General features: G+C 51.4%; 1 protein-coding gene across 3 annotated transcripts; it reads right to left on the bottom strand.

The window, feature by feature from the left end:
• Positions 1–1,492: 1,492 nt before the first annotated feature.
• Syndig1l (synapse differentiation inducing 1 like) lies at positions 1,493–22,184 on the bottom strand. Of its 3 annotated transcripts, none has more exons than XM_075948154.1 (5): positions 21,835–22,184; positions 12,432–12,519; positions 4,657–5,130; positions 3,305–3,445; positions 1,493–3,151 (listed from the first exon to the last, which is right to left on the bottom strand). In XM_075948154.1, the coding sequence occupies exons 3-5, from the start codon at positions 5,068–5,070 to the stop codon at positions 2,993–2,995; spliced, it is 714 nt and encodes a 237-aa protein (XP_075804269.1). In that variant the 5' UTR covers positions 5,071–5,130; positions 12,432–12,519; positions 21,835–22,184; the 3' UTR covers positions 1,493–2,992. The 3 variants fall into 3 exon arrangements, with proteins under 3 accessions (XP_075804269.1, XP_075804268.1, XP_075804267.1); XM_075948153.1 differs by lacking the exon at positions 12,432–12,519 and having other exon boundaries at positions 1,493–2,912; positions 2,945–3,151; XM_075948152.1 differs by lacking the exon at positions 12,432–12,519.
• Between the last annotated feature and the right edge of the window lie 513 nt (positions 22,185–22,697).

Raw genomic sequence — 22,697 nt, 5'->3', positions numbered from 1 at the left:
GGAACGATGCCTCAGGGTGGGCGGATAAGGATGAGAGTTTTCAGGCCTCCATCTTCGCCTCTTGAGGGTTCACGTGAGACATGCAGACATGTTGCACGACTGGGCCTATGTGGAGGTGCGTGTACATGCAAATATGTGCGCATATGGTGGTGCACATACATATGCATGTGAATGTGGTGTGTGTGTCTGGGTTTGGGTTCCCTCAGAGCTAACATTGAGAAACATCCAATGACAGCCATTTCAGGCGATGCAGTAGAGCAATGGGAAGGAGAGGGAGGAAGGGAGCCACTGAGGGACAAGCTACCAATGGATTGCTGCAATGAAAAAGAGAAGAGGTCCTACTGGGGGCCACTGGGAGCTAGCAGACAATATGCCTCTTCTCCCATCCAAGGGGCAAGACATCAAAGCTACGTATCCACCCATTCCTACCAGGCTCTGAGTGAAGCAGCATCACCTCCAGTACTCAGCTTGACTTGTCTCTGGCCATCTGTCACCAAGTGATAGACGCAGAGGGGGCAGAGGGAGCAGAGGGATTTGGGCGAATGCTGGCACATCTGCTTAGTGTGGTGGGTATGATGACGTGGCACCCCAGGGACCTTCAGATGGCCCACACAGGGGCTGGCCTCAGCTGAAGAAAGCCAGCTCATTCAAGGTCACATTTCTGGGTGGCCCCCAACCAGTGACTGACAGATGAGAGGACAGCAAGACCTGGCTATTTGCACTTTCTTGTGTCGACCCTGGAGAGCTCCCTGGTTCTACCCTGGGTTGGTCTAGACTGCCGTTCTGGACTACATCGCAGCCTGGCCTCTCGCTATTCCCAGACCCCCCTGCCTTCCCACAAACACACCCTACATGCTAATTTCTCTTCTAAGGTCTCTCGTTCATGCAGTACACGAGGCTGTGTATACAGACACAGAGTTGTGTCTTATATGTGGATATCCATAGGATGTGGGGCACGCGTATTTCCTCAGGGCCTTCTAGACACGGTGACTTTGATACCAGGCCAGCTCCTCTGCCAGGAAACCAGGACTGAGAGGCTATTGGGAATTTGGTGCTGAGGCTAGAACCTGAGGCACGGATAGCTTCCTCTCCACATTTCCCAGCAGCAGCTTTGGGGACCAGAGATGTGGGGGAGCCAAAAAGGGATAGCAGGGGAATGGGACCATTGGCATGCTGTACTCTTTCTACCTTTGTAGCTCCAGGCAGCTGTGTAGCACGTAGTCACGCTGGTTCCCTTCCTTACCTTCAAGGCTCTTGCACCTAGGAGAGCTTTTTCTGCAGGCCTACATCTTCTCTCACCTTGCCTTGCATCAATCAAATGCAATCCATCAACCTACAACCCAGGCACTCCAGGCCGAGCAGTGTTAGGGTATCTTTGACCTCGGGCCTCTTCTCTTGAGGCCCACGTGGAGATCCAGACAACAGACATGGGATGGTGAAGGTCAGTATGGGGTACAGGTACAGGACAGGCAGAGGCCCAGATGGCACCAGGTGTTACAGAAAAGTTTATTGTCAGGATAAATAGAGACAGTACCGGGGACGTTTCAACTGCCAGTGCAGGGAGTAGAGAGGAGCATCGGCAACACCTGAAGTGAGGGGGATGGGGAGGGCGTGGGATGAGAGCACAGAAACTGCCAGGTTCCCCAGATCGTGCACAATAGTCCTGCAGCCTGAATCCCAGCGGGTCTGCCTTCCCATTGGACCCAGTCCTTTGCTCTCGATGTCACTGAAACTGTCATTCCTTAGTGCCTTGCGGTGGAGGGGCTTGAAAGCAGTCCTGAATGGCAGTTACCAGTGAAGGTGCTCGGGGGGGGGGGCATTACCACCACTGCCCCGTCATTCAAAGATGGGAAAATATCATGAGTGGATAGAAAGGCTTGGCCTTCCTGCCTTTGATGGATGGTTTAGAAATGGCTGCAAAAAAATTATTCCAGACTGGATAGTCCAGGCCGAATCGGAACAGCCTGGGAACCTCCATGGGAGGCTCTAACACGCCCTTGTCCACCAGCATGAAGAGTTACATAGAAACGAATCTTAGGTGGATTCTGGTGGTCCTTCTAGGCTTTGCTCAGGGGACACCTCCTCCTGAGCACTGCTGACTGCTGCACAGCCCACGTCTGTGTGTCCCTCTTCTGTCTACATTTCTCACGCTTTCCCCATAGCCTGAGTCCAGGGTCTTGCACTCAGTAGCTGGGGAGTAACAATATCCTTTCCCAGTCTCCCTTGCTGGGGGGTACCAACTCAGAGTCCTCCCAGCAGAGCCTAGAAGGGATGGTAGAGAGAAGAACTGGGGTACAGTGAGTGAGGGGGCTATGTGGTCTTGCAGGATTCCAGGCCTCCATCCTCTCTGGCACCACACTTGATTTTGTCTGGCACGGAAAAGCCCCAGCAACTGCCCTTAGGACAGAGTTTTCCCGGGTCATCTCCACCCTAGGAGACACTACAGACTATCCTCCGCAACAACAAGGGAGATATGTGGTACCCAGAGACAGAAGGAGCAGGGAATGGCTGGGGGTCCATGTATTTCTTTCCTGGTTGGAGGATCCTGGGCATCATGATAGGGGCCTGGGTAGCTGCTCAAGATGTACACAGGGAAGAGCCCCTATGGGTTACAAACACTGACCACACCCTTCGCTCCCTGGGCATTCCTTTTCCTCCCTCGAGCCTCCTGCTCTTTCTCTGTGGGAAAGATGGCAAGTGGGATCTGAGCTGCCTGTGGGACAGAGGCCCTATGGGGAGTGGGCAGAGTAGGCTGGGCGAGGCCTGTTGGACAACCCTGCCTCTCCTGCTTCCCGTCCACAACCGGCCTACTCTGGGACGGTGAGTAGTCAGCAAGAGGGCTGTGTGGACTGCAGAATGGGAGGCCTCCCCTTAACAGGCTGTTTTCACAGGTTCTCTTCAGGGTCAAGGCTCTCCATAGAGTACACAGTTTCAAGCCTTATACCTTCCTCTGGTAGGCCAGGAGAGCCAGGATGAGGGTCCTTACTAGCCACTAGCCATGGCCATTCTGGGACATGTAAGCAGCCAGAGCCACCACCACAGCCACATAGAGACCGGCCCCCACAGCGATGGAGAGTGTAGCCAGGAAGAGTGCCCGGCGGGAGGTGGTGCTGGCCAGGCGGAAGTCTCCTTTGGAGATGGCCTTGCTGGTCTAGGGAGACAAAAGGCTGGTATAAGGCAACATTCCCCACGTGCAACCAAACAGCCCAGTTCCCCAGGCCCTTTCCATCCTGCAGGTGAGTGTCAAGTCCTCCAGCTGAGAGAGGTGGCCAGAGAGGCACCACCCAGACCCCTCTACACTTACCCCCTGGGAGAAGTAGAAGGCAGCAATGCCCAGGGGCCAGAAACAGCAGAGCATGGAGAAGAGGGTGAGCCCCAAGTGGTCCCTGGGAGGCAGGGTGACAAAGGTGTCTTCGCTTTCGCTCTCTGTTGAGGTCGCGTCACTCTGCAAGAGAGCCAGGTTTGGTGGCAAAAGTCAGGGTCTTGCAAACCCCATCAGACCGATAAGAGTTGAAACGCAGGGTTCTTTGGCCCGCCACTAGTCCCTAGGTCCCCGTGGAGGAAGGAGATAACTGACTCCCACAAGCCGTCACTTGACTTCCACATGTTTGCTGTGACCATACATACAGCAAATACATAGATAGATAAATAAATAGGTAAATAAATAAATAACGCAGTTTAAAAAATGCAACAACCAGACAGGCAATATCCAATGGGCACACACAGGGCAAGCTTCTCTGCTGTTGAGAGTGGAGGCTGCTCTTTTTTTGTTTTGTTTTTACCACCATCGCCCAGCTTCAAGAGCCTGTGCAGTGACCTGGGGAAGAGTACTTTAGGAATTATTTCTCACCACGGAAGAATGCAAGTCTCTGAATCCAGAGATGTTTATCACAAGAGAGAGCCCAGCGAAGACAGGAAGGTGAGAGGCCTTCTCAGTGCCCAAAGATCAGGTGATCAAGTTAACAAATGATGGAAGGGCTCACAGTGAAAGACCCTGTCACTTTATAAATCGTCTTGTAAAACATATTAAATTGCACAGAGCGATATCGGAAAATCAGGCTATAATACTTTGTGGGAGAAAGGCAGAGAGGAAGCTTGATCAGCCACCCAAATAAAATATTTTCAAGCGATTAATCGTTGCTGTTTGCAATTTTGTCACTTGGGTCGATAAATAGTTAACCCTAGCTAGTGCTATCCCCTCTCTTCCTCCTCCTTCTCCTCCTCCTTCTTCTGCTATAGAGTACCTTGTAGTCCATGCTAGCCTTGAACTTGCCAAGTAGCCAGAGCTGACCTTGAACTCCTGGACCTTCTGTCTGTACCTCTCAAGTGCTATGATACAAATGTGCTTTCTTTTTTGAGCCGGGTCTTATTGTGTGTGCAGGACTCTAGATAGACCGTGTTGGCATCAGATCCCTCATCTTCCTGCCTCTGCCTCCTGAGCACTGGAATTAAAGGCATGTGCCATCATGCCCAGTGTAGAATCTACGTTTTATTTTTTGTTTTTTTTAAGACAGGGTTTCTTTGTGTAGCCTTGGAGTCTGTCTTTGAAACTCCCACTATAGACCAGGCTGACCTCTGCCTCCCGAGTGCTGGGATTAAAGGCGTGCATCACCACCACCAACCAGCTAGAATTTACAGTTTAAAAATTCTACTTACCTCTTCCTCCTGGCTATCCTCCTGGCCCTGCAGCTCCTCTTGGACCCCATAGGACACAGTGTGGATGGTAACATCCTCCTCTGTTTGGCCAGGTTCTGAGCCCTGTTCCGTGGGCCCCAGTGGGGGTTCCCTGGCCTCGGTGAAGCTGGTCTCACAGCTGCCTGCTTTGGGCTCTTTGACCTTGTCCTTTCCCAGGAGGCAGCGAGGCCGATACCAAGCCTCCACGGCCAGTTGCAGCGACCCTGGGTCTAGGAGCTGGTGGCTGCGAGCAGGACCAGCACCTCCTAGGAGGTAGGAATAAAGCTTTTCTTGGCAGGACCAGCTGGACGGGGCCTCTGTGTAGGGGTAGGGACTGTGGAGGTGGGTGGGGCTCCTTGGCAGCAGTGGGTTCTGTAATTCACTCAGTCTCTCCATGGTTCTGTCTGCCGTTGCCAGGGTGGGGAGTCCCGGTCTGCCACTCAGTCCTCACGGAGCCTGTCAGGGCAAGCAAGACAGGTAGTCATGGAGGCCAGGCCACTGGATACATGGCCTGGCGTGGTTAAACACGTGAACTTTGTGCTCTAAGTTGGCCCTAGCCTTGCTTTGCCATCTGTCACCTGAGGGACCTGGAGCTGGCTATTGCTCGGCGCCTCAGTTTCTCGGTCTGTGAAGTGGGGGTGGTAGTGGCGTTCCCTTCAGAAAGCTGACCCTCTCATTTCCTAACTTGGTGTATGATTAATCAGTACTCGCTATATGCCAGGCGCTGCACCGGATGCTGAGAATACAGCCAAGAGAGAGGCAAAAGTCATGGGACAGGGAGACGCGTGTCTGCTGGTCTTTGGGAGTTTAATCCAGATGCAGAAGACAGCTAGAGAGTGGTGTGTCTATCCTGGAGAAGCGCAGCGCATGGCAGCGCTTAGACTTGACTGCAGTGCACGGACCTGACTGGGAGGCAGGAAAGGTTTTGTGTTGAGACGTGGAGAAGCCAGTTTACAAGGTGAGGGAAACGGTAACCCACAGCCTGGGTCTGAATGCCCTGCAAAGGCCTGGGTGTTAAAGTGGTGGCTCCCAACCTGTGGGTCATGACCCCCTGGCCGCGTACTGATATCTTGTGTATCAGATATTTACATTCATAGCAGTAGCAAAATTATAGTTACGAAGTAAGAACAAAGTAATTTTATGGTTGGGGGTCACCACAACACGAGGAACCGTATTAAAGGTCACAGCATTAGGAAAGCTGTGTTATATCTTAGTAGTCCTCTGGTGTATGGGACGATGGTGGAAACCTTTAAGAGATGGAGGCTGGTGGGAGGTTTTAGGTCCCGGGTGTGGCTTGAAGCAGATTGCTGGGATGCTGGTCTCAGGTCCACCCAGGCTCCTGACCTCTACAAGGGGAGCAGCTTTCTCCACTGCAGGCTCTTTGCATGCTGGCAGCCTCGCCACACGCGCAAAGCATCAGGGCCTGTAGATCTTAGGCTGAAGCCTCTGAAGAGTCAAAACAAGCCTCGATTCCTCTTAAACCGACTGGGTATCTTGTGGCAGCACCGGAGAGTTTATTTCACACTGAGGGAGGACTCTCTGCAAAGGTCCTGTGGCTGGACAAAGGACGGCGGGGACGAGAGCCTGGGCGGGAGCTGGTGTGACTCCAGGTGCAGCCAGAGGAGCGAGCGAGGGCCAAATGTGTAGTCCCGCTGAGGTCTAAGGGACCACAACATCAGCACGAATGGTGCTCGCATGCAGAGTGGACTGGACAGGGTCTAGTCTGTTCCATTTACAAAAGCAGTACAATGTCTTTTTTTTTTTTTTTTTTGAGCCAGGGCTTCTCAGTCAGTAGCTTTGGAGTGTATCCTGGAACTTGCTTTGTAGACCAGGCTGGCATCAAACTCACAGAGATCCACCTGCCTCTGCCGCCCAAGTGCTGAGATTAACGACATACAACACCACTACCTGGCTTGCTTTTTTATATGAAAAAATTAAATACTTATTTATTTTGAGACAGGATTCCTCTGTGTAGCCCTGGCTGTCCTGGAACTAGCTCGGTAGACCAGTATCTGGTAAACTGAGGATACTGGGAACTCCCTGATGATACAGGCCTGTAATCCCAGCTGTTTGGGAGGCTGAGGCAGGAGGATTACAAAGTGCACGGTCTGCCTGAACTACAGAGATACTGGGAACTCAGTGGTAGAGCTGGAGATAAGGGGACAGCTGATGTTACCAGGTCTTGGTGGCAGATGGGACTAGGGGTTTGTTTATTCTCAAGTCAAGCAGGACTGCACTCAGCTTGGCACAGGGGCTATGTTTAAGACTATAGCTTTTGCCGGGGGAGGGTACTTTCTCACTCTCCCCTTCCAATGTAGTTTTAGGAAGTGTGCTTTAGGTTAATCTGCCCTCAAGGGAAACTGTGGAAAGTTCTTGCAAGACCTAAGGCACCTAAGGGTGCTGAGGCCTGCATCTGTCCACCCCAGCTGGAGGAACACTCACCCTCCAGGCACAGATTAGGGATGCACTGGAGGGCTGTCTTCCTGCCTTCAGCCAGCTGTCTACCCACTGCCTGGGAGGCTGGCTGAAGGAAGAGGAAAAGCCACGGAGTGTGTCTCCAACACTCTAGCAGGGAGGGACAGATATTGGGGCGGGGAGCAGCCTCACAGACTTCTGTGACGACAAGGGTGGTTTGGGTGTGACCTGCCCTCGATTTTGGTCTGCAGATTTGGACCCCACCTTCACTTTGGTAACTCTGGTGAACTTCATGACCCTGAGTTTCACTATCCAATCAGATCAGATGCTGCTGCTGGTGGCGCACACCTTGATCCCAGTTCTCGGGAGGCAGAGGTAGGTGGCTCTTTGTGAGTTCGAGGCCAGCCTGGTTGATAGAGTGAGTTCTAGGACAGCTAGGGCTACACAGAGAAACTGTCATCAAAAACCAAAACCAAAAGCAGATGATAATCCTTGCCCATCCCATGAGGACCGAAAGAAGAGGCTGAGGTGACAGGGTCCCGTAGCTGATACATGAGTAGAGGCTGCTGTCCTTTTTAAAATCTTTTTTGACTTATGTATGTGTACGATACATATATGCATGTACAACATATGCCTGCCTGGTACCCACAGAGACCAAAAGAGTGTGTCAGATGCCCTGGAACCGGAGTTATGATGGCTCTGAGTCACCGTGTGGATGACGGGTTCTCTGGAAGAACAGCAAGTGCTCTTAACCACTACGCCGTCGCTCTAGCCAGGGAGGCTGCAATCCTGATTTCTGGGTTGCAGAACTTGTCCTCACCCACTAGGGCCATTTCTGACCTCTCAGCCGCCACTCTGCTAAAGATGGGTGGGAAGTAAGCGTAGGGAGAGATTCCTGCTCCCAGGACTGAGTTTGCGGGACCCGAGGACCAGGCCCTGTCAAGCATTCTCAGTCAATGCCTGGGAAAGAGCCTTTTCTACTTCTGCCCCCAAAGGACCTAGTGGACTCTACAAAGATCTTTCCGGAGTCACCTGAGATGAAACGGCTCCAAGAACAATGCCTGGTTAGAGGACAGAGAAGAAGTACATGGAAGAGAGGGGCATCAGGATGGAAGCAGGGCACTGCGGGAATGTCTAAAGGATGCTCAGCTGCCCCGACTGACTCATCACTGGGGAGGACATGGGCCGATGCCTACGTGGGGACAAAGGAAAGAAGAGAGGCTGCCAGGGTGCTGAGCCCCTGAGAGTGGCTGCGTTGGACCCGAAGCTAGAGGAATGTCTAGTAAAGAACCACAAACTACAACAGACAGGGGCATGTGGTCTAGCAGTCCAACTCCTGATGCACAGAGAGCACATGTGGACTGGGCTGCAGGGCTGCCACGTGCCTGAGGACCCTGCTTACATGTCACTCTGCTTTGACTTCCATGTGGCTGTCACCCAGCTGTGACAGAACCTTCCTAGTGGAGTGATGGGACATGGAGCTTGGACTGGGAGACAGGTTCGGATCACAAGACAGGGCCTCGTCCTTCCTCCCTGGGAGCCCATTCCTGGTCTACAGACTTCTTCTGGCCTCTCCATTTTCCTGAGTTCGCCCATGAGGGGTTGCAGGAAGTGGCCACAGAGGGCCACATTTTATGATTCTATAGCCCCGTGGAGGGAGCCCCTCTTTGAACACACTGTCAAAGTAGGGGATAGGGGAATATTCTCAGAGGTCAGTGAGGTAACCGTCATCATTCCCTGCCATTGCCCACTGGGCAGGTTGAGAGAGGCGAGGGAAAGGCAAGATCTGTTTGGGGCAGGCAGGCAGGCAGGCAGGCAGCAGAGCCATGAAGTTAGCGTGGACTTCCCGGGTTCAGCTGTGCCTTATCCCTACCCATCTCTCTGGGAACCGAGGAGGGAGCTCCCGGAGGACCCTTAGTCTCCCCTCTAGTTGGTCTTAATGGATAGATAGCCCCTGGGCCTAGGGCCTCCAGGTGTCACTATCCATGCAGCTGAAGTGTGCAGGGGCCTTGAGGAGGGATGGGCAGCCCAGGGCATTTAGGGCAGCTACAAGCATCAAACTCACCCCTTCCCTAACCTCTACCTTACCAGGAGGCCTTGGCAAGTCTCTGCCCTTCCCTTTCATGCCCTCCCCTCCCCCCAGAGGGGATGGAGAGAAGCCTGGAGACCGGAAGGGCATTTGCAAGCCCGAAGAAGGCAGGGGCAACTGACCTCAGCTCATTCCCCAGTCTGGTCAAGCTGACACCAGCTGAGCCTCTGCAGTCTGGGCCACAGCTGGCCTTTTCTGGACTCCCTCCTTCCTAGTGCTCTGAAGGCTTTCCTCCCAGCCCCCCAGCCCCAAGCAGGGCTTTACAACCCTTCACACACAAAGATTTGTGATTTTTCCACAGTGGGAAAACGAGAAGTCATTTGAATGTCCAAGAGTCGGAAACGAGCTCAGTAAATGATGGCACACGATCCAGCGGTACAAGGGCCTTCGAACGGGCTCACAAAGAATAATGACTTGAGGAAACGCTCATTGCCATTCCAATGAGAAGGAAGAAAAGCAATCGGTGCGTGCAGCCATCCCCACTCCACCGAAATGTCAGCTGTGATTTAGACCCTGGAGTGGAAGCCCAGGAGCTCTTGTTTTCTTATTGTTTCCCACATTTGGTTATCTACTTACCTACAATGAGCAAATACTATTTTTCAATCAGGGAAAAAAAATTATGGGCTTTGTATTTCTACCTAAAATCCATCGAAGGTTATGAGCTCCTGCCGGATTTGGTGGCTGAGCGCACCATTAAAGCCTTTCCCTGCCCATATCCCTACCTATATTTCAACTTTTGAAAAGTCCCTGGCGGGTGGTTGCGGCCCAGAGTCATGGATCTTTACACAGCTTGTGTCTGTTCCTCCACCCACCTCTCCAACTACTAGCAGAGTTTATGGCCTCATCCCAGGGACCCTACTCTGACTGGGAGAAAGGCTAGCAGGTCACCAAGTCTTCTGTGCCATTGGCCTGGCTGGGACTTTGGGCCTGATGCTTAGGTCTGCATCCCAGTGTTCTTGTCCTCAGGGTGGGAGACCAAGCCACTTCTCTCCGTCATCTCAGCTACCTGGTCTTACATGGGCTGTGTGTGCCTCCTAGACTCTGGGGCGGTTGCTAGTGTACCTGCATATCTGCATATGAGTCTGTAAGTGTGTATGCATATGTGCACACATGTGCACGTGTATGCTCCACTCCGGAGGACAGGCACAAGAAGGCCCTATAAATTACACAGGTGGAGTTGTGCGTCTGGATCCTCCGAAAGAAGAGTTTTAGGGAGAAGGCGGCCTCTCTGAGAATGCCAAGCCCTTGGCGTTGTCTTCTGACTGAGGACTAGCGGAGACCTGCGGCTGGGGCTTTGCAAACACAGACCAAGGACGGGAAGCTCTCCAGGGATCCCCCAGAGTCCAGTTGTAGCCTCCTGTGATCACACAGAGCAAACAACAGTAGCTGTCCTCACCCAGAAAATGTCTGGGAGAGCTAGGAGGGGCTGACTGTAACATCTCAGCTCCCATGCTCCCCGGAATTCTACTGGGAGAGGAACAATAACTCATACTTACTGAGCTTTTTAACCACGTGCCAGGAACCAAACTGCTCTGAGTGTTCATTTGACTCTGTAATTCTGATGGGAGCATAACAATAGGGGGTGGTGTCAGCGGAGGGCTTTCTCTTCCAGCTGTGACAGTCTGTGAATGTCACATTAAACTGCCAGCAATAGCTAGGAAAGCCGGGGTGGAGGGGCACGGAGGCCCTGAAGAACCACCGAGGGTCAATGCCAGGATCCCAGGGGAAGGGGACACTCAGAGAAGGGAACCCAAACTTCAGGGGCCTTTCCTGATGCGTGAGGGGCTGGTTCATTGCCAGCTGTTCACAGCTGTTTCAGGGCGTGACAAGGAAGGGGCCTCAGTGAGCACCTCACTTTTTCATCTTGGCTCCTTGGTAGGAAAACACTCCAGAAGTAAGCACAAACCAGAGACAGATCAGCCCTCAGGAGAGCTGAGGACAAGCTTGGAATCCACCACCCCACTGGATATTGGTGACCTGCACGAGGTATTGCTGTTTGTCTGAGCCACAGCTGTCCTTGGGCAGAGGATCTCAGCCTTCACAGTGTGAGACAGAGGATTCCACCTCCATTAGTTATGGTTCTAGGATAGGGTGCAACCAGTTTATGGGGTGCTGGGCATCAAACTTGGGGCCTTGAGCATGCTAGGCAAATCACCAACTAAGCTAGTCTTAGCCCTAACTTTTTTCCCCCATGTAACTGGAGCGTGAACCTTAAGTTTAGTGAGCAAGTGCCCTACGGCTGAGCTGTGCCCCCAGCTCTGTATTCTTATTTATTTTTTTAAATTTGAGGTAGGATTTCTCTGTGTAGCCTTGGCTGTCCTAGAACCCACTCTGTAGTCCAGGCTAACCTCAAACTCAGAGGTCCATCTGCCTCTGCCTCCCCTGTGCTGAGATCCAAGGTGTATGCCATCACCTCCGAGCACTCTTTTGAGAGTCCAGGTTTACCCCTGAACTTTCTGCTCCTCCCTCCTCAGAATTCTGGCATAGTGGCACACACCTGTAACACTAGCAATTGGGACCCGGGGACAGGAAGTTCAGAAGTTCCTAGGGTCCTCATTGTTCTTAGGGTCCTCATTGTTGTCTAGGTTCTCTGGGACTGTGATTTATAGGATGGTTTTCTTTGCTTTATGTTTAAAAACTGTTTATGAGTGAGTATGTATGATATTTGTCTTTCTGGGTCTGGGTTACCTCACTCAATATAATGATTTCTAGAGCCCATTACTGGAACAATGTAAGATGGTGACAGCTATAGCTGACTTATCTTAATCTGAGCAGATGTTTTGTGTGTTTAATTTTGTTCTTTTAAGATTTATTTCTGTTTTTGGTGTGTGTATGTGTGTCCATGTGTGTGTGGTGACATGCTGAGCTAGGGTGCCAATCCTCGCTCTCACCCTGTTTGCAAAAGGTCATTTTCTTGTTTGCAGCACATTTTCTTGTACGCATCACACTAGCTGACCCTGGAGCTTCCCAGGACTCTCCTGTGTCTACCTCCCATGGCCCTGTAGGAATACTGGGGTTGTAGACATGTGCCACAGCATCCAGCCGTACATAACAGTTCTGAGTTCTGGGGATTTGAACTCAGGTCCTTACCTGTGCCACAAGTTTTCCCCACTGATCTACCTCCCAGCCTCCTGCTTGTTCTTGAGACAGGCCTGGATATGTTGCCAAATTTGGCACGGAGCTTGCTGTCCTCCTGCATTTATCTCCCAAATTCCACCAGGGCCAACTGTTTGAACTTTATCTTAAAACTTATATCGGAGCCAGATGTGGTGACGTACACCTGTAGTTCCTACACTCAGGCAAGAGATTCCAGGGGGAACTGGTTTTTAATGGGTTAAAATCTGTGAAGAAGAGAAATGGGAGCTTTAAGAAAAGATAAGGAGCATGCTAAAGATGGCACATTCCTTTAATTCCAACACTTGGGAGGCAAAGGCAGGTGGTTCTCTGAGCTTGAGGCCAGCCTGGTCTACAGAGCGAGTTCCAAGACAGCAAGGACTAAACAGAGAAACCCTGTTTCAAAAACCACACACGCATACACACACACACACACACACACACACACACACACACACACACACACGACAGAAAGAAAAAGAAAAGATGAAGAGATTTGGAGTGTCTTGCAAGGCAGCTCAGGCCCTTCAAAGGCCTGGATTCCAATAAGGACAGAGCCACTGCAAGGGTCCTGAACTATCAACCACCATCTCTCAGTGCAACAGGAGAAACACTCTGGCTCTCCTGGAATTTGCTTTGTAGACCTGGCTGGCCTCGAACTCACAGAGATCCTCCACCGCCCAGCTGGGAGACACTTTAAACCGAGAAATAAAAGCTAGGACTTCCTAGTCAGGCAGAAGATTAAAGAGGAGCAAGTACACTCCAGGGAAAAGGTAAAATCTTCCGTAGGCACCAACCGCACCATCTTCCAAACAACAACACCTAAACCATGTGGCCAACTGTCAAGGGCTGTGACTATGGCAGCTGTTGTAAAAGGTTTAGGCTGCACTGATGAATTCTGGCCTGTAAGCCCGAGAGCCGCTAAGTGAGCTTGTTCTCATTAGCTGCAGCTCACTACATCTGCCAGAGAGGGGAGAAAGCCAGGTGTGGGAACAAGGGCGAGGTGGACTGAGTAGCGGAAAATCGAACATAGCTTTTTGCTTGTTTCACCTCGGCGCCTGACACAATTGATCACGGCCGTCATGATTGTCTCCATCCGCACCCCACGCTTTACGACAGCCTTTTGTTCTCGTTGTTGGTTTCTGGAGCCTCTCACATGGTTCGAGCTGACCTTACACTCACTGTGTAGCTGAAGCTGGCCTTACCCTCCTAGCCTTGGGCTGCTCCCTCCTGAGCACTGGGAATGTACCATCATGCCTGCCTCACACAGCTCTCAAACATACTGTAGTCTCCTCCACTTGAAAGTGAAACTGTAGGATGTCAATCAAGATGGCTCAGTGGGTAAAGGCACTTACTGCCAAGTCTGATAAACTCAGTCCAATCCCCAGGACCTACATAGTAGGAGAGAAACAACTCCTAAAAGTTGTCAGCTGACCTCCATACATGAGTTATGGCATGGGCATCCCTGCTTCCCACCAATAAACTTAATATCATAAAAACTTCAGAGTCAATCAAATCAAGGGGCTGCTGATGTGCTTTAGTACACAAGGCGCTTGCCTGGGATGCGTGAAGCTCTGGGTTTGACACTCCAGAGCTGCAGGAACCCGGTGTGCTAATGCTGTAATCCAAGCTCTGCAGAGGTGGTGGAGACAGGAGGATCAGAAGTTCAGAAGATCCTTGGCTCATCTGGGATACACGAGACCCTGTAGCTCGGTGGCAGAGTGCTGGTCTCGTGGGCACAGGACCTGAGGTGCAGGACCTGAGTTTAATCCCCAACATCACAAAGAGAGGAGGAACAACAGAAGAACAAATCGGTTGCCCAATTTAGCAGCAAGTACTCTGATACTTGCCACAGCAAGCTTCCATCCATGCCCCTCCTCTCTGGTCTGAGGGCTGAGGCTGCTTCAAGCACAGGACACGGCTATAGTGGGTGTGTGTCTTTCAAGACTAGGTTCGAGAAGGCTGCACGTCCCTCACCTTCGTTTTGCTCACCGGTACCTTGAGCTGTCCTCTAGTAGTTGGACTGCTTGTGGCCGCCGTGCCAGAGAGGCCATGTGTGATGTGAGCAGGGGCTCCAGGTCACAGAACCCAAGGCCATCCTCTCAGTCACCAGTAAGATGCCAGGTGTGTGAACGGAGCATCTCGGGCTCTCTGGGTTTGCCCATCTGCTGCCAGGTGAGCCCTGTCGGGTACCACATGGAGTGGATGAGCACACCCAGCCAGTACTGCCGAAGTGTCTGACCCCGCAAAGTCATGCGTATGATGAGGTGACGGTTGTCTGAGCCACTGTGTTTTGGGGGTGCTTTAGGCAGCAGCAGATATCAAGGACATCCTTCTTGGGGCCTTTATGCCTTCCAGCTCCTGTTCTCATCACTCCTCCACTTCCCAGCCACGTTCCTGGGAAGCGCCGCTCTCATGCTTTAGCTCACAGCTTAAAGGCCACTTCCTCGGGGAGGCTGTCCCTACATCCTCAGCTTAGACTTCGGTTCCCTGGTTATCTGCACTCCGCTGCTCCACGCTCTTCCTCTCGGAGTGCTTATCACAGTCTCTATTTATATATGTGTGATTCCTTGATTAGTGTCTTTCTCCCTCACCAGATTGTGAGCTCCAGAGGGGTGGGGACTATGTATGTCTTGCTCATCCACATATCCCCTTGCTTGGTATATAGTAGGTACTCAATAGATAACCTTATGAATGAATGACAGAAGTCAAGAGCAAGGGAGTGTGTTGTACTGTACTGTATGGAAGCTCCCTGGCAAGAAAAGACTTTCTAGGGCCATAGAAATGTCTCAGTGATTAAAAGAACTGGATGCAGCTGGGCATGGTGGTGCACGCCTTTAATCCCAGCACTCAGGAGGCAGAGGCAGGCAAATGTTGGAGTTCAAGGCTAACCTGGTCTTCAGAGCTAGAGTCAGGATAGCCAAGGCTACACAGAGGAACCCTCAAAATACACACACACACACACACACACACACACACACACACACAGAGAGAGAGAGAGAGAGAGAGAGAGAGAGAGAGAGAGAGAGAGAACTAGATGCTCTTCTGGAGGACCAGGGTTAGATCCATGAGTTACCCACACGGTAACTCACAACTGTCTGTAACTCCGATTCTAGTTGATTGAACACCCTCTTTTGGCCTTTTTGGGTACCAGACACACAAGTGTGCCTAAGCATACATGCAGGCAAGACTTAAAAGAAAATACTTTCTAGAATCTGGGATGGAGGATGCACCTGCTGGAGATGCACTCAGCCCTCCACAACAAACGTGTCTTGGGCAGTTACTTCAGGCCATTTCTCAGGATACAAAAATAGACAGGAAGTAGCACCTGCTACGAGGAGGAGTGTACAGTACAGACGAACAAACACGAGGTTTATATAGAACGGAGGATGCTGTGCAGCTGTCGAGGGCAAGGAACCTCTACTCCGAGGTGATGGGAACTAGGAAAGTCTCTTGTAGGAGGTGACGCGGGCGATGGGTCTCCAAGGTTAGATGGGGGTCACTTAGGTGAGACAGGGAGAAGTGTTCATTCCTCGTAGAGGAAAGAAAGCAGTGGTGTGGATGGTGGTAGGGAGAGGAAGCCAGGAGGTTTGGTGGCTGGAAAAGAGCAGGTGTGGTGAGAAGGCCTCCTACACCTACAGGCTGGCAGTGATGAGCCAAAAACGGGCATATCAGGGTTTACCACGGCCTTGCCTGTGTTTTAGAGCACTCGGGATGGCAGCAGAGAGTAGAAAGGGAGGAGTGAGAGCTGGGTCAGAGTGAAGAAGAGGAGCCCTGTTGAGAGATGATTGGTGAGGGCTGGAGAGGAAGAGCACTTGCTGCTCTTCCAGAGGACTGGGGTCTGTTTCCCAGGACCCATAGCAGACAACTCACAAAAGTCACATGGCTTTTTGTAACTCCAGCCCCAGCGGAAATGACACCCTCTTCAGGCCTCTGGAGAAATTTGCACATACAGACCCATAAACAAAACCAAACTTTGGAGGGGAGAAGACTGAGACTACTGGGCTGGATATAATGTATATCGTTAAGTTCAGTATTAGAGAGGCAGAGACCAGTGGACGGCTGTGAGTTCAAGGCCAGCCCCATCTAGATAACAAGCTCCAGGCCAGCCAGAGCTACGTAGTGGGACCTTGTCTAGAGAAAAGGTAGAGGGGTTGACTATTGTGGCTTTGGTTTTAGTTAAAATAAATTAGGTAAGAAATCAACCAAAGATGAATACATGAAAAAATGTATTATATAGCTGTGTGTGGAGACTCATGCCTATAACTATGTAAATAAAATAATTCAGACAAGATAAATCAGAAAATCAAATATTGTATGCTCTATCTCATATATGGGAGCTCAAAAACGACTGCTCTGAATGTAGAATATTGTGGTTAATAGAAGCTAGGAAGGGTTGATAGGGTGAGCTGGAGAATGGGATCCACACGTAGTCAGGTAAGAGGGAAAAGACAGTGTGCTGAGAATTCATAATAACCCACTGTATAAAGATCCAGAAGAGAGGGCCTCCCAGACTCCGGACAGGGAATGATAAGGGGACACACACTGAACCCATAGCATGTTAATGGGGAGGGAGGGAGAGGGCGAGGATGTGGAGTGGCAGAAAGGATGGAGAGGAAGTCAAATCTGAGGAGGGGTAGCTGTGAGTGAGGCTAAGGATGCAAGAGTTCGTGGTTAACCAGAAGAGACAGAACAACTCCAGGTTTCTGGCCAGGGAAAGAGCCATGTGATCAACTGAGACTATGGAAAGCTATGGGAACGCTCCTGGCTCAAAAGGGCAGCCAGGGCAAAGGCCACGTCTAGTTCTTCTTTAGCGTTGGGGCTGGAGTCCAGGTCCCTGCTACCCACATCGAGAACACGGCCTAGTGACAGACACATCTGTAGCTTTAGTGCTAAAGTAGAGACAGACAGGTCCAGAGAGCTCCTGGACAAGCAGCCTAGCCTAGCCACTAGGCACAAGGTTCAGTGAGACAACTTGCCTCAAAAACAAGATAGAGATAAACTGAGCATGAGACCTGATGTCACCTCATCAACTTCTGACCTTCTAGCCTCCACATGCTCTTGTGCATACCCTAGTATACTTGCAAGCACACGCAGACCACGCCATGAACGTACAAAGGCTTATTTAGATAGCAAGATGTGTGATCTTAGAATGATAAAAGAAAAGAAAATGTTAGTGGAATTCCCCCAAGACAGAACAAAAAGACAAAGGCAGGGCACATATGTAAGCAAGTCGAGATGTGGAGGAGAACATCGGGACCGATGCCGCATAGAACAACTTTGAGAAAGACGCAGGAAGACCTAGAGGAAAAAAATAGCCGAAGAGATATCACACTGTAGTAGTAACACCATGATCTCGTCGTTAATCAAAAATAAAGATGCGGAAGAAGAGAGTGTTTTCTGAGATTAAAACAGAAGCCTGTATGGACTGTGAAGACCTGTGTCCTAAGCTGGAGAAAGTGGGTGGGGAGAAGTTGGGTGAGCCTGTTTTGAAAGTATCTTGGGAAACAAAGATAGAATTCTGCCTGTTATCTGATGGATGCAATGGAAGTCCTGGGTAATGGCCTGGGCTAGAGAGGTTTAAGACCCATCCAAGGACTTTTGGAGAGAAAAGGGAGCCGAGGAAAGGACAGGAAAGGAGAGGACAGAAGAGGAGCAAATCAAACAGCTGGGGTGTCTGTGTGTGTGTGCGCGCATGCGTTTTTTTCTTCTGTACGAAGTGTCTTCGCTCTTGTCTTCCAGGGAGAATCGATCTAGCACCCCAGGTTCCTATGAGTAAGACTGTTCTTCTCTCAAAGCCTAACTCACCTGTGGCTAACATGGGAAAACATTGCTGGGAAGACTGGATGGTGGCTCTCCTACTAAAATGAGTCCCTTTTCAGGAGGAAATCAAATCTCATTCTCAATGAAACAAGCCGTCTCTCCACTTCTGAACCACTTAGAGACAAGTGGCATGTCTAACGACAGGAGATGACACACCTAACAGTCTCACTTCCTGCTGGGTTTGCTGGGGGTGGGTGGGAGTAGGGACCTGGAGTGAGGGAGGCAGTAGAGGAGAAAGAGAGGGGATGAGACAAATACAGAACGGGGGCACAGTCCAGTCTTTATTGCTCTCAGCTTGCATGGCGGGGGGGCTCCCATGTAGGATGCCAACTGAGCATCCGATAGAGGGCAAAGACTAAGAAGATGCAAGTTTTATGAATTAGGATGTTACTGCTTCCCTGAACGAAGCCTGTTCCTTCTGTTTCTATCTCACCTGAGACCCATGGCTGAATTGGCCTTTGGATCAGAAGGTAATTAATAATGTGCACATCTGCAGACATTCTCTGACTCTGCCATTATTGAATGTCATAGAGAGGAGACTTGCACGTACATCTGTCAGTGCTTCAGCTTCCCTTACACACACACACACACACACACACACACACACACACACTCCCCCCCCCACCTTGAGACAGAGCCTTGTTATGTATCCCCCAAGACTGGCCTGGAATTCACTATGTGATCCAGATTGGCCCAAGTTTCTGATCCTCCTGCCTCGGTCCTCAAAGTGCTAGGATTACATATGTGTGCCACCTGATTTCACCCTGCATACCCTATTTATTTTATTAAAAAATGTTTTAATTTTTTATTTGCTGTGTATATGTGTTACCTGTGTTTATGTGTGTGCGTCGGGTACCCTGGAACTGGAGTTAGAGACAGGTATATTTTTTTGTGTGGATGCTGGGAATTGAGCTGGGTCCTCTGGAAGACCAGGCAGTGCTTTTAACCACTGACCCATCTCTCCAGCCCTGTATGCCCTATTTCTTAACAACCATGTTTAATTTATTCTTCCTCCTCCCCAATTCTCTTCACCTAAATAACTAAGATCACACAAAAAATGTACCATTGCTGACTCCTGTATTTCCTCTGGGGACCTGCAGAAGGGCCGGGGGGTAGCACAAGAATTAGCTGAGGGATAGCTTTCCCTGGCTGGAAGAAACAAGGTATTGTCTGCTCTGATGACTAGAGAAACCCGAGCCCTGGTGGCTCTGGGATAGGTGTGGACACCCACACACCTTCAGGTGGAGGGACACAGTATTTCCTTCTGCCTAGGAGCAAGGCCAGTTCCTCCACAAACCAACCCTGTAGGAAATAAACTCCCCTTTCTAGGATGTGGCTCCTGCCGCTGTCACTTTGTTTTGGGGGTTAGTGACTGACCATTAACTCCAGAGAGCTGATTTTTGCCAGTGCCGCACCAGCAGCTGAGAGCCAGGAAGCGCTGATGTGGGGAAGGGGGGCTGGTTCCCCCATCCTGGCTGGGCACTCAGGGGAAGTCAGGGAGGTCACTGGGATGGCTTACTCAGCTCTACCCGAGTGCCAATTAGCTAAGGTTTTTCTGAGCATGGCTGTGCCTGCCACAGTTGAGGGGAAATGATTCTAAGAGCAGCTCTTTTCTTTCTTCTTCTTCTTCTTCTTCTTCTTTTTTTTATAAAATAGAATCCTTTCCACAAGGAAGGATCTTTCCCAACTGTTTTCTCTTGCAGTCTTCCTAGGAGGGAGATCCCAGCCAGCCAGGGTCTCTGGGGAGGGAGGATGAAGACCCTGGTCCCCTAATCCTGGATGGTGCAGTTTCTGGCCTCTAAGCTTGGAGGCTAAGGTCTTATCACCTTGTCAAGGTCTATATACCGTGACTTTCCTTGAGGAATGAGGGAAATAGGAATGTCAAATGTGTAAGTGGCCTTTTCTCCTTCTTCTAGCTTTCTTCACTCCATTCATAAAACCCACTTCATCACAGAAAGGCAATTTAACTTGTCCCAGCAGGATATTGAAAGCAGGTCCCTGTATCCAAGAAGAACTAAGAGGGTGGTGGTTTGGGACAGCCTCAAGGAACTCCATAGAACACCAGACCCTTGGCGTCTTCAATCTCTCTTATTATGGATAAGAGAACTGAAGGGAAGGTACCTGCCGAAGACAGTCAGAGGCAGACTTGGAACCAAACACCAGGCCCCTGATTTCCAGTCAAACACTTTGACTCTGATACATTTTCACAGATCATTCCTGTGTTTTTACACCCAATTATTGAGTCCTTACTACTGTCCAGGTGCTGTGGGGGAAGGAGTGTGGAGGGAAGCGGAGACATGAAAACAACACAATCCTTGCCTTCAAGGAGCTATTTTCCCTAGATCTGTGACTCCTGGGGAAATATAAAAACAAAAACTATGAGTCAGGCTCTCGCCCTATATTATCTTCTATAGGTGTGGATGGGGGAAGGGAGCAGGAAGTCCTTTTATTTCCTGAAGATTTTTAAGTTTGCCCTCCCTGAGTTTCTGGGACCCTCTGGAGGCTGCAGGCAGAAGGAGGCCTGGCCAGACTGCAGAGGGTCGCAATGGCCAGATCATCCTCAGCAGGCCCAATAGGGGATGTGAACAGGGAGAGCAGCTCCCTGTGGGAAGATGTGCCTCTGACAAATTTCCTTACTTCATGGGCTCTCAAGACAGTTCCCTGAGGTGGGCAGATGCCCAGAGTTCTTATCCTCACTGTAGGAATGAGGAAACTGAGGTTTAGAAGCTTGGGTAATTGATGCCAGCGATTGGTAGCTGCCAACGGGGCGTTTTCTACCCTCGAGGGGTGGAAACTGAGCTAGGTTGGAGGGTGGCAATGAGCCCGCTGTGAAGCCAGGGGTCAGCCACAGGAGTAAGCTACTCTTCCTAGATGCAGTCCCCCCTCCCCATTGGTCCATTCTGCCACTCACAGAACTCTGCGTTCAAGAACTGGAAGCACTTTGCAGGCCTGAATGAGCTCATTCAACACACTGTTGCCAGAAGGAGAGAGAACTCCAAATGGAGGCTCTGTCCAGGGGCATCAGCATTCAGGCATATAATAGAAAGCCAGACCCAGCAGGCTCCCTACTTTGTCCTCCTGAACCAAGCAAAACTGGCCCCCTTTCATGAGGAAGAGGGCCACAGGATAAAGCCGAGGTACCTTCTGGCATCAATTCTTTCCTCAAAGAAATGGCTTAAACAGTCCAGAGGCGATAGACACCTCCCCCCCCTCCGCATACATACACTTCCTTGTCCCAAGGGCTATTTCCAGGGCAAAAAAAAAAAAAATTCTAAAAGCAAGGAGATCACAGTTTCTCCAGTCACCCCGGTGCCAGGTTTGGATAGGAGAGAGGAGCTGAGTGAAGCCCACTCAGATTTTACCAGTGTCATGGAATCTTGGTGGAGACCGGGGTACAAGGGAGTTCGGGAGACTCGCATCAATGTTCCCGCAACCAGTAGGCAAGGTGTCTCAGAGCTGTCCCAGGTCGGGGTCAAGGCCTGGTGGGTGGTAGAGGGTCAAGGTGCCTAGGTGCCTACCACAGTCCAGGTCCCTCAAGTCCCTTCTAGCGTCACCCTGCAAGGAGGTGAGGAGTGGGGAGAGACCTGGCCAGAGCTCTAAAGGAGCTCAAGGACCTGTAGGGGGTCGGAGCTTCATCACTGCGAGGGATCCCCCAGCTCTTTCCAGGTCACTGGGTGCCTAGTTCTGCGCTCCCGCTGCGCCCCCAGACGGCTCCTTACCTGTCGCGCTGCGGACCGTCCCGCCTCCTCGCGGGGCTCGGGGACCGGGCATGGGCCGGTGAGCGACGGTGTCCCCCGCCTCGCAGCCGCGATGGAGCTTCCAAGAGAGCTCCCTGCTCCCGGCCGCGTCCCTGTCGCTGTCGCCGCCGCAGTTTCAGCACCGTGGACAGCTCCCACCCGCCCGCCACCGCCCCGCGCGCCGGGCACGGTCCCGGGAGCCCCGCATCCCGGCCCCGCCGCCGCTCTGCGCTCAGCCCCAGCCCGAGGCGGCTCCGCGCCGACTTCAGGGAGCGGCGAGGAGGGTCCCCGCCTCCCCGCCTCCCACCGCCACCGCCTCCCTCTCTCCTCCGTGCTCCCTTCCACGCTCCAGAATCAGCCCACCAGGCACTCCGGACCCAGCTCCCGGGAGGGGCGGGGCGGGGCGGGGCGGGAAGTCGGGAAGCCCGGAGGAGGCGGCGGTGGCGCGAGGGGCGCGCAGCTGGAACCGGCTTTTCTGCTTCCTGGGGCCAAACCCACTACCCCAACCCTTCTCCCTTGCCTCCTTCCGCGCCCCAGAAGCGATGCAGGCGGCCTTTGGGCTTCTTAGAGCATTTTGGAGCTCCTATACTCCCAAGCTCTGAGTTCTAATTATTGATCAGTCCTAAAAGGAGAAACAAACAAAAATCATTTCTTGAATGCCTACTAAAATCCATACACCATGCCAGGTTATTTATTTATTTATTTAACCAAGGTAATCTAATTTAATTTTCTTAACAATTTACTAGGCACCCTCGACTCCCAAATGTGGATGAGAATGCTGAGCTCAACACAGCTTAAAGCTCTGGATTTGGTGATGTCGGTTCTGTGTTGGGAAGTACACAGGG

This window comes from Microtus pennsylvanicus, chromosome 14 (genome assembly GCF_037038515.1).
Source record: "Microtus pennsylvanicus isolate mMicPen1 chromosome 14, mMicPen1.hap1, whole genome shotgun sequence".
Taxonomy (NCBI): Eukaryota; Metazoa; Chordata; class Mammalia; order Rodentia; family Cricetidae; genus Microtus; species Microtus pennsylvanicus.
Note: the sequence above shows the minus strand (reverse complement) of the source record. Positions and strands in the feature narration are given on the sequence as shown.

Excerpts from the sequence above, each read along its gene's own strand:
- Syndig1l (XM_075948154.1), bottom strand. The coding sequence starts at position 5,070 with ATGGAGAGACTGAGTGAATTACAGAACCCACTGCTGCCAAGGAGCCCC. Across the intron at positions 3,446-4,656 it reads AGGATAGCCAGGAGGAAGAG|AGTGACGCGACCTCAACAGA; the intron begins GTAAGTAGAATT and ends GCTCTCTTGCAG. Across the intron at positions 3,152-3,304 it reads CCTTCTACTTCTCCCAGGGG|ACCAGCAAGGCCATCTCCAA; the intron begins GTAAGTGTAGAG and ends TTGTCTCCCTAG.